At 27.5% G+C, this 8559-nt stretch overlaps 1 protein-coding gene across 1 annotated transcript; it reads right to left on the reverse strand.

The window, feature by feature from the left end:
- Positions 1-550: 550 nt before the first annotated feature.
- LOC102666302 (VQ motif-containing protein 20) lies at positions 551-1099 on the reverse strand. Its single transcript, XM_006588230.4, has one exon. The coding sequence runs from the start codon at positions 1097-1099 to the stop codon at positions 551-553; it is 549 nt and encodes a 182-aa protein (XP_006588293.2).
- Positions 1100-8559: the final 7460 nt, after the last annotated feature.

An 8559-nucleotide genomic window follows, 5' to 3' on the forward strand; every position in this document is an offset into this window, starting at 1 on the left:
ATCCTGAGTTATCAATTAATTATCATGGCATTGTATTCGAATTCAAACAAAAAAATGGAGAGAAAAAAAACATGTTATTTGTTCTTATTGTAATTGATCACCACATGCATCATGCTTTTAAAAAAAAGTTATAATATATAGTATCTCTTGAAAATTTTGCAGCTTCATGCTTCACATCGTGTTTTTTTTCCTAAACTATATATGTACACAAATTGAAACACATGTACGTATATAAAAACAAAGATGATCCACAAAGCATGTGGAAGTTCTGAGAAGCTAACAAAGAAAGGATCATATAGTGACATGTAACATAGAAAGCTATATCTTTCTTTATTATTTCTGAATTACAAATCTATATGAAACTATGTATCAAAGTAATAAATGGAATAATTTCCTGTAGATACAATTTTTTTTCTACAAAAACAAAACCTTTAAATTAATTCTTCAAAAAGGAATCCCCATAAAAAAATATTGAAGTTCTATCCTGGAAAACTAGAACTTTTATTGGCACTAATAAAAATTCAAACCAGAAAAAAAGCTTCAACTATAATCAATGCTCAAGGAACTCTTTCATCCCTTCCAATGAGGTTCTCAAGTTATGAGAGAAGAACAAAGAGTCCGAGTAATTCAAGAATGGCTGACTCGAACACACAAACTCCGCCGAGCTCGGCGCCATAACCGGAAAATTTGTCACATAAGGGTTCAACTTAGGCTCTAGCATTGATGGCTCCCCGGTCATGAAACAAGAGTTAACTTGGTTTTCTCCCACGCTACTACAATTGTTTTCTTCGGTTATTACCGATGATGTCTCGTTGTCCTCATTTTTCACAATATTCACATTTTTTCTATCACTTTCTTTGTCTCCCACCACCGCCGCAACATCACCCCCAAATTCTTGGTTCGAGAGTTGTTGTGGCGATTGGTTGCCACCCTCCTCTTTCTCCTCTCCTGAGCGAGAGAGGCCAGTGAGCTTTTGCACCAATGACATGAAATCCTTAGGCTGAGTGTGGATGACCTTTGGAGAATGTGTGTAGATAATTACCGGGTGGTGGTGTTGTTGTGGTTGTTTGTACAATGACGTTGGCATTGCCCGTGTCATGGCACTATTAACAAGGGATGATGATGTTGATGATGACGATGACGATGATGAAGATGATGATTTTTTGATGAAATGAGATTCCTTGTTGATTTTCAAAGGTGGTGATGATAGCAATCCATTAATGTTGTTGTTGGTGGTGGCGGAGGTGATTGGTTTCTTTGCATGGAATTGTGAAGGACTCATGACTTTGGTTTTGATTTTTGAAGGTAACAATTACCCACAACACACAGAAACAAAAGGTGAGGTTATGGAATTAGTTATTATATGAGTTTTCTTTAAATGGATTTGAGGGGGAAAAAAAACTAAAAAAGTTTGAAACAAATGGAAATAAAATGAAGATTATGGTTTAGGTTGTTATGGTTTTGTGTGGAGATGGTTAGGGCAAAGATTTGGAGAGACGAATGTGTTTATATATATAGGATTTGGGTTTTGCATGGTGCATGCAAATTTTGTTACAAGTGAATGTGATGATCAATAGGATTATGACAGGTAGGCAATGTGATAATGTGGAGGCAGTGTTGAGGTGTCGGGAGGAGCGGAATGGCGCGAATCAGTTGAGGGGGTGTGGGCCCCACGCGTCACTCTGAGCGGCGTTTTTATGCTGTCGTGGTGTGGCGGCGCATTCGGAGGAAAATGTTAAGGTTGTTCTTCCACTGAACACGAAAATGCCGTGAATGGCGTTTATTAGAAAGAAAATAAAATATGTTTATGAAAAACATGAAACAATACAGTTTTTCTTCGATTAATCCATTTCTTTCAAAGACTAATAGTGCTAGTAGGGAAATATTTATGATAAATACATATTTTGATACAATCTTACACATAGTAACATATTTCAAGATTAAATTTATGATTATATATTTATTATTTCGCATCATATTACCGTTTTTTTTTTTGAAGAAAAACCTCGAGGTTTATGTCGTTTACTTACCGTGTTAAGCCAACTTTTTCAAAGTATAAACCTCTAAATGTTTTATCAAATTGTTTTTCAGTGTTTAAAAGTGGAACGAATTAAAGAGAAAGGGTTTTAGCCTTTTAGCTTTGGCCCATGAGTTTTACGAAGTTTGGTATCGTGGAATAATGACGGAATATTTATGTATATGTTCCTCCATCTATTTCATATTATATGTTTTTTAGATGATTTTGTTTGTGCAGTAAAAAAAAAAAGACGATTTTGAACATTGGCACTTAAGAAAAAAGAAAGTGTTAACATTTTTCTTAAAAAATATATATTACGGTTTACGCCCTTAAAAGACAAATAACGTGAAACTGAAAGAGTATGCATCACTTATCCAAACGCCTAGTCCTAGGACTTTTTGCAACAAGTTGATTACGATATTGCGCAACTTTTAGTATGACATAAATATGGATGAAAAAGAGATTCAGTTATGAAATATCTTCATTTTGGTTTTCTCGTCATTAAGCTTGGCATATATAATTGGAAGTAGCGGATGAATATAAAATAATATAAATGATAAATTTATATAATTTTTATATAAATTCCACTTTTATTTTAAATATATTTTTATGTAATATTAGTTTTAGTTTTTATAAATTATTATTATTATTTTAAGATCAAATATTTAATTAAGATTTTAAAAAATTATAAAAGACTTTTTTAAAAAAAAATTTGAGGTATTCAATCAAGATTTTTAAATAATAGAAACAAGTCTTGTAATATTCAATAAAGACTATTAGAATTTTTTAAGAAATTTAATAAAATCCGTTGGTATTCAATTAAGATTTTTTATAACTTAAAAAAAGTCTCATGATATTTAAAAGTATACAAACTTCGATAGAATTTTTCTTACGATTAATTTTAATAGATTTCGTGCAACTCTTTTCTTTCCTTTTTTTCTTCTACAAATTGACATATTTATATTTTTATCACACATAATTTTTTGTCTCTTTGTTGAAAGCAGTAAACATTCATAATTTTTTTTATTCTTTTGACCAATAGATAACATGCCCTGAAACGTATAATATGAGAGATCTTTTTAATTCTTTGAATTTGAGACATTTTGATTATCTTGATTATATATTTATGCATATAAATGAACGTGAATATATATATATATATATATATATATATATATATATATATATATATATATATATGAACATGAAAACTATATACTTTTAATGAACGTGAGAAGTTGACTACTCATGTATAAGTAGATAAATATATAAATGAAGTTTGAAACAATTATTGAACATGTTTTTTGTTTGGTGAGATGTTATTGTGTGAATAATTACAAGTATCCATGCTACTTATAGACAATGTGGTATATAATTTTTATATCGTTAATTAACACGATTAATATTCTATGGAAGTTGATTTGTGATGTAACAAGTTAAAGATTCTTTATTTAAAGTGTTAAGTAGACAAAATTCATGGGTCTTTATCAATAATTTTGAATATTTTTTAAAAATTTAAGAAATCCTTTAAAATCTTAAAAATCCATAATGTTCTTTCAAATCTTATGAATTCATATTTTGTAAATTCATTAAAATCTAAACTACAAAATCCTAATCATAAAAATCTTTTAAAAAAATTTTAAAAGTCATTATATTGTTATAATTTTTTTAAAGATTTACAAGATATTTTTTTTGTTAAAATAGTTTTTTAAAATCTTAATCCAATGCACTCCCTTAAAAGTTAAAATAGTAATGACATGTATTAAAATAGTTAACAAAAATACTGCAAAAATAATTTAGAAAAAAGAGAAGATATATAAAAGTGTATTAAAATAGAAATCATAAAAATAGAACAAAAAATAAGTTACAAATTTGTAAGTTATTATAAACTAGCTAGAGAACCTAGCTACTTAATAAAATGCAAGGCTTGGTTTTGAAAATTTGAGTCTAAATTAAATGCAGGTTTTTTTTTTGCCTGGTCCGATCTCGATCATGTTCGGGCTTAGGTCACAAAAACTGCTAAAAGCCTCAGAATTTGAGCTTTTGTAGGGTTCGAGTTACATTTTAAAGGCCTGAATTAAATATAGGTTTTTTTTTTTTTTATCTATTATGTTATAGCCTTCGGCTCGCATCGGGTTGGATAACCTTATTTTGCTACCTCTATTTATTTCACATAGATCAGTATAATGATGTGTTTTAACATAATATGGAGATAATATACTTCACAAATTGAAAAACAAACGAGAGAAGTGGCTCGTGTTAAAAAAGGAATCACAATTGTTCATCAACCTCTCTTTGAGTCACTTGACCACAAAAATGATACCACAATTACATGTACTACGACCAATCGTGGAATTATGCTTCACAAAAAGTTAACGAAATGTTCAAACGAAATTTTGACATTCTAGAAGCATATTCTAGATAAACAAGAAGCATATTCTAGTTGCCTACAAAAAAAGAAAACATAAATAATGTAGATAAACAAGAAAAACCATTACAAACAAGAATAATATTTTTTATTCAGCAAAATTAAGAGTGGGGAAATGAAACTAAAAAAAACTGATTATACTTATGATATCATATCAAATGTTAAATCAATCACACGGATAAAGAAAAACTAGTAAAAAAAGTTGGTCTAGACTATGGTGGGTAGGTAATTCAACAACATTTTACTTACAAGTACTGAATCATTAGGATGTGCCCATCAATGGAAAATAACAAAGGAGTTTAATTTGAATATGTTTGAATTGGATTAGATATTCCACACTTGAAAAATAAAATTTGATTAAAAAATTAGTTTTTTTTTCTTCTCTAAAAAAAAAGAAAAATAAACTCGCTCTATAACCGATACTGTGATATGGTAGTCATGGATGCAAGATGGGAATTGTCTGTTTTTGTCATATACACAAAAATAATAATTTAAGAAAGCGTCCGTCTCATTCAACATAAACCATCAATCAATTGGTAATTTTGGGGTATTCTTACTATTTCCAATTCAAAGAGCCAAGTTTCTGTGTTCAAAATGATTTTTCATAAGGATGAATAATCTTTAAATTGTCTGCTTTACTTTTCTGTCGCCTATTATATTTTTGGGAGACATTTTTTGGATACAATAATATTTGGGAGACTATGTCTTCTTTATGTTTACAAAAATTCTCAATTAATTTTTGGAAGACTATGTTTTCTTTATGTTGAATACAATTCTCAATTTTTCGGGTCAGTTCTGTTGTCTTATAATTATTAATTATTGCTTTTCTTTCTTTATCATCCTTTTGAGACTACATTTAATAAACAAATAAATATTTCTAAAAAATAAATTATCCTTACAGTAAATTGTACAGCAAATGTACAACTAAGACGAATTTTTAGGTCATTTAGGTGTGTTAAAAGTGAAAGAAAAGAGAAAATATAATAATAATATATGCATATAAAATTACACAAATATATTAGATAAGAAAACCATAAGTATAATAAACAAGGAATTGTTGTCTTTATATAGAATTTGGATTCAATGACATTCCTGAGAAAAAAAAAATCAAGGGGACTTTTTCTCATTTTAGACCATGAGATTAATCTGATGCTTCAGATTTTATTACTTGTTTTAAAAGATATTTTTAAAATTAATTATTAACTTAGTTTTATATTTTTTTATACTTTAAAATTATAAAAAGTACTAATGTGAGTGTAAATTAATAGTACAAATTTATTCTAGTTTAACTAGTTACTTGAGTAAAACTTTTACCGCCCATAACATGTGGGTGTTCTTTTAATGTATTATTATTAATTATTAATATTTTTATTTTTTTATTATCTCAGTTTCTTACCTTAATGCACATTATACCGTAATTAAAAACTAAAAAAAATGTTTTGAGGTAAAATTATCTATATAATGAGTAAATAACATATATTTTAATTTAGAATAATTTTCATTATATTTTAAAAATAATATATATATATATATATATATATATATATATAACACCATTTTAAAGCACCAATTTTTTACGGTCAATTTAAGTTATGTCTTGTAAGCTAACTTAACAAGTGGGTTAATTATTTAATATATTAACCATTGTCTTTATTCATTTAAGAGTCTAAAAATGATAATTTTCTGCTAAACATTATTTATTATATCATAAAATTAAAAGTAACAAATATTTTTTTTTCCGAAAAATTCATTATGTTCAGATATTTAAAACTAATTTTAAAAATGATGTTCAGATAAGTACAATGGGTCAAGATAAGTTGGTAAATTTTAAAATGATATTTTGTTTTCAAATTGAAAAGTACTTTCTATGTTCGAGATCGAGGCTTCAAGCCCATTAGTTTTGACCAACTTGCACGCGTCTAAACGACGTGCATGTGGGTCCCATGACAGTTCCAAGTTTTCGTCGAATTAATCACAGCCGTTGAATGTCCCAACTGAGTTTGAACCTGCCGGCTGTTCATCAATCTGTCTTCCATAATTGTGCCCGGGTCCCATCCATTATCCATCGTTCATATACATTTTTTTCTATTTATATTTTACCAGCTTGATTGATGAGTTAAAAATATTGAAAAATAATTAATTATATTGATTATAAAAAATATAATAATTTCTCATAAGTTCCAGTCAATCATAAATAGAATATTAGAATTAGAGAGTTAGAAAAAATATTATTAGTATTTTTTACATATATAATTAAGTGTTGGGTCTTGTTAGCTAATTAAATTGTTAAGAAATTAAACATTTATAACAAAAATCACATGAGAATAAAAAAAAAGTATGGATAGTATAATTGTATGCCTTCTAACAGTTTTTTTTACTTTTAATTCCTTAATTAGTGTTATTAATTAACATTTGCCTTAAATATTAATAAAATCACGTGTAATAAATTAATATTGACAATTTAAATTATACTTTAAGAATATACTTTTATACGGTAACAAACAGAAAAACGCACACTAAAAATAAAATAAAAATAGAAAGATAAAGTAAAAAAGCAATTAAAAAAATATTGGTAATATACTACTGTCTAGACAACACGTGACATATAACTGAATAATTTTTATATATACTGAGATTAGAATGTATAAATAAGACTACTTATTAAGTTTGGCCTAGTGGGATTGGAATAAATGCATGAAGATTGAGGTTTGATTCATCATCATACACTAAAAGATCTACAAATAAGACTTACACTTTCTTCCCTCTCTCGTTTTTTAATAACTTTCTTCACTATTTCAAATATTAATTAAACATAATTAATATTCTATATATAAAAAAACTAGTTAAAATAATTCCTTTCAATCATCTCAAGTTATCCTCCTTTTATTTTTATATGTGAATTTAATCTTTTTAATCACATATACCTTTAACCTCGAACATGTTAATCAACTAGTGTAAAAATATTTTAATTTAACCAATAATATCATGTTTGAAACATGAGTATATAGTAGTAACATAAAATATTAATTTTTTAGAAGAGAAATTTTATTATCTATAATGATGTTATTCTATTCAAATGAGATTATTTATACTAGAAGTTACACTTAATGTGAAACATATCATTTTTAATCTATTTTCTTTCATCTTTATTTCTAAATTAAAATAGTTTAAAATAACCTTATACCATGTAAGTTATTGATTATAAATTTAAAATATAATTTATATACTAAAAAAATTATTTATTATGATTTTAATTATAACATGGTTCAAACATTTAAAAATAGTCTTAAAACTTATAATGTCAAGGTAAAAATACTAAAATGGTGCGTTTTATTTGTTAAAATGACAAGACAGATAGAACAACAACTGATGCCATTGAGCGTAGGGCCTAGTAGCATGAGACTACCACAAAGTCACGGCAACGGTGGCAGTGGTACGACGCGGCCTTGCCGGAGTTGGCCAAAAGAAAAAAAAAACCAAGTAAGAGGAAGATGACGATTGAAATATTTGAATAAATTAACAATGAAAAAAAATGAACAAAAAAGGGACAACAATAGTCCATATGATCAATGCCGGCGATCAAGGTGTCCATGCCGATAGCCAAGGCAACCCTCCCGACGGCCAAGGTACAACCTTTGAAGAAGGATGCTTAAAAAATAAGACACATATAAAAAAAAGTGTGAGATAATAAAAAATTAGAAAATATGTAATATTATATTTTTACTTTTATTAAATATTGGACAAAAAATTATATAAAATTTAATTCGTTACAAATTTTTAAATATTTTTTAAATCTATGATTATTTATTTTATATTATCTCTTAGTTGTTTTTTAAATCAATCAAAAACAAATATTTTATATTGACTCTTCTCTTATTTCTTAGCTAATGCAACAAGTCCTAATGTATAATTGATAGTAAGAAATCTTCCGTACAGGCGCCACACAAACAAAAATGCTAAGTTGCCATCATCCTGTCTCCCCATTAGTTACTATCGCATTTCATCACTCATCTGATTTCCGCAATAAGCTTATCTGACACATAAAATTATCTCATCTCTGCTTTTTATGTTGTTCACTTGTTCCGTTTCTTTTTGTTTTTCCCCCCAACTTACC

This window comes from Glycine max, chromosome 9, assembly GCF_000004515.6.
Source record: "Glycine max cultivar Williams 82 chromosome 9, Glycine_max_v4.0, whole genome shotgun sequence".
Lineage (NCBI taxonomy): Eukaryota > Viridiplantae > Streptophyta > Magnoliopsida > Fabales > Fabaceae > Glycine > Glycine max.

Excerpts from the sequence above, each read along its gene's own strand:
- LOC102666302 (XM_006588230.4), bottom strand. The coding sequence starts at position 1,099 with ATGACACGGGCAATGCCAACGTCATTGTACAAACAACCACAACAACAC.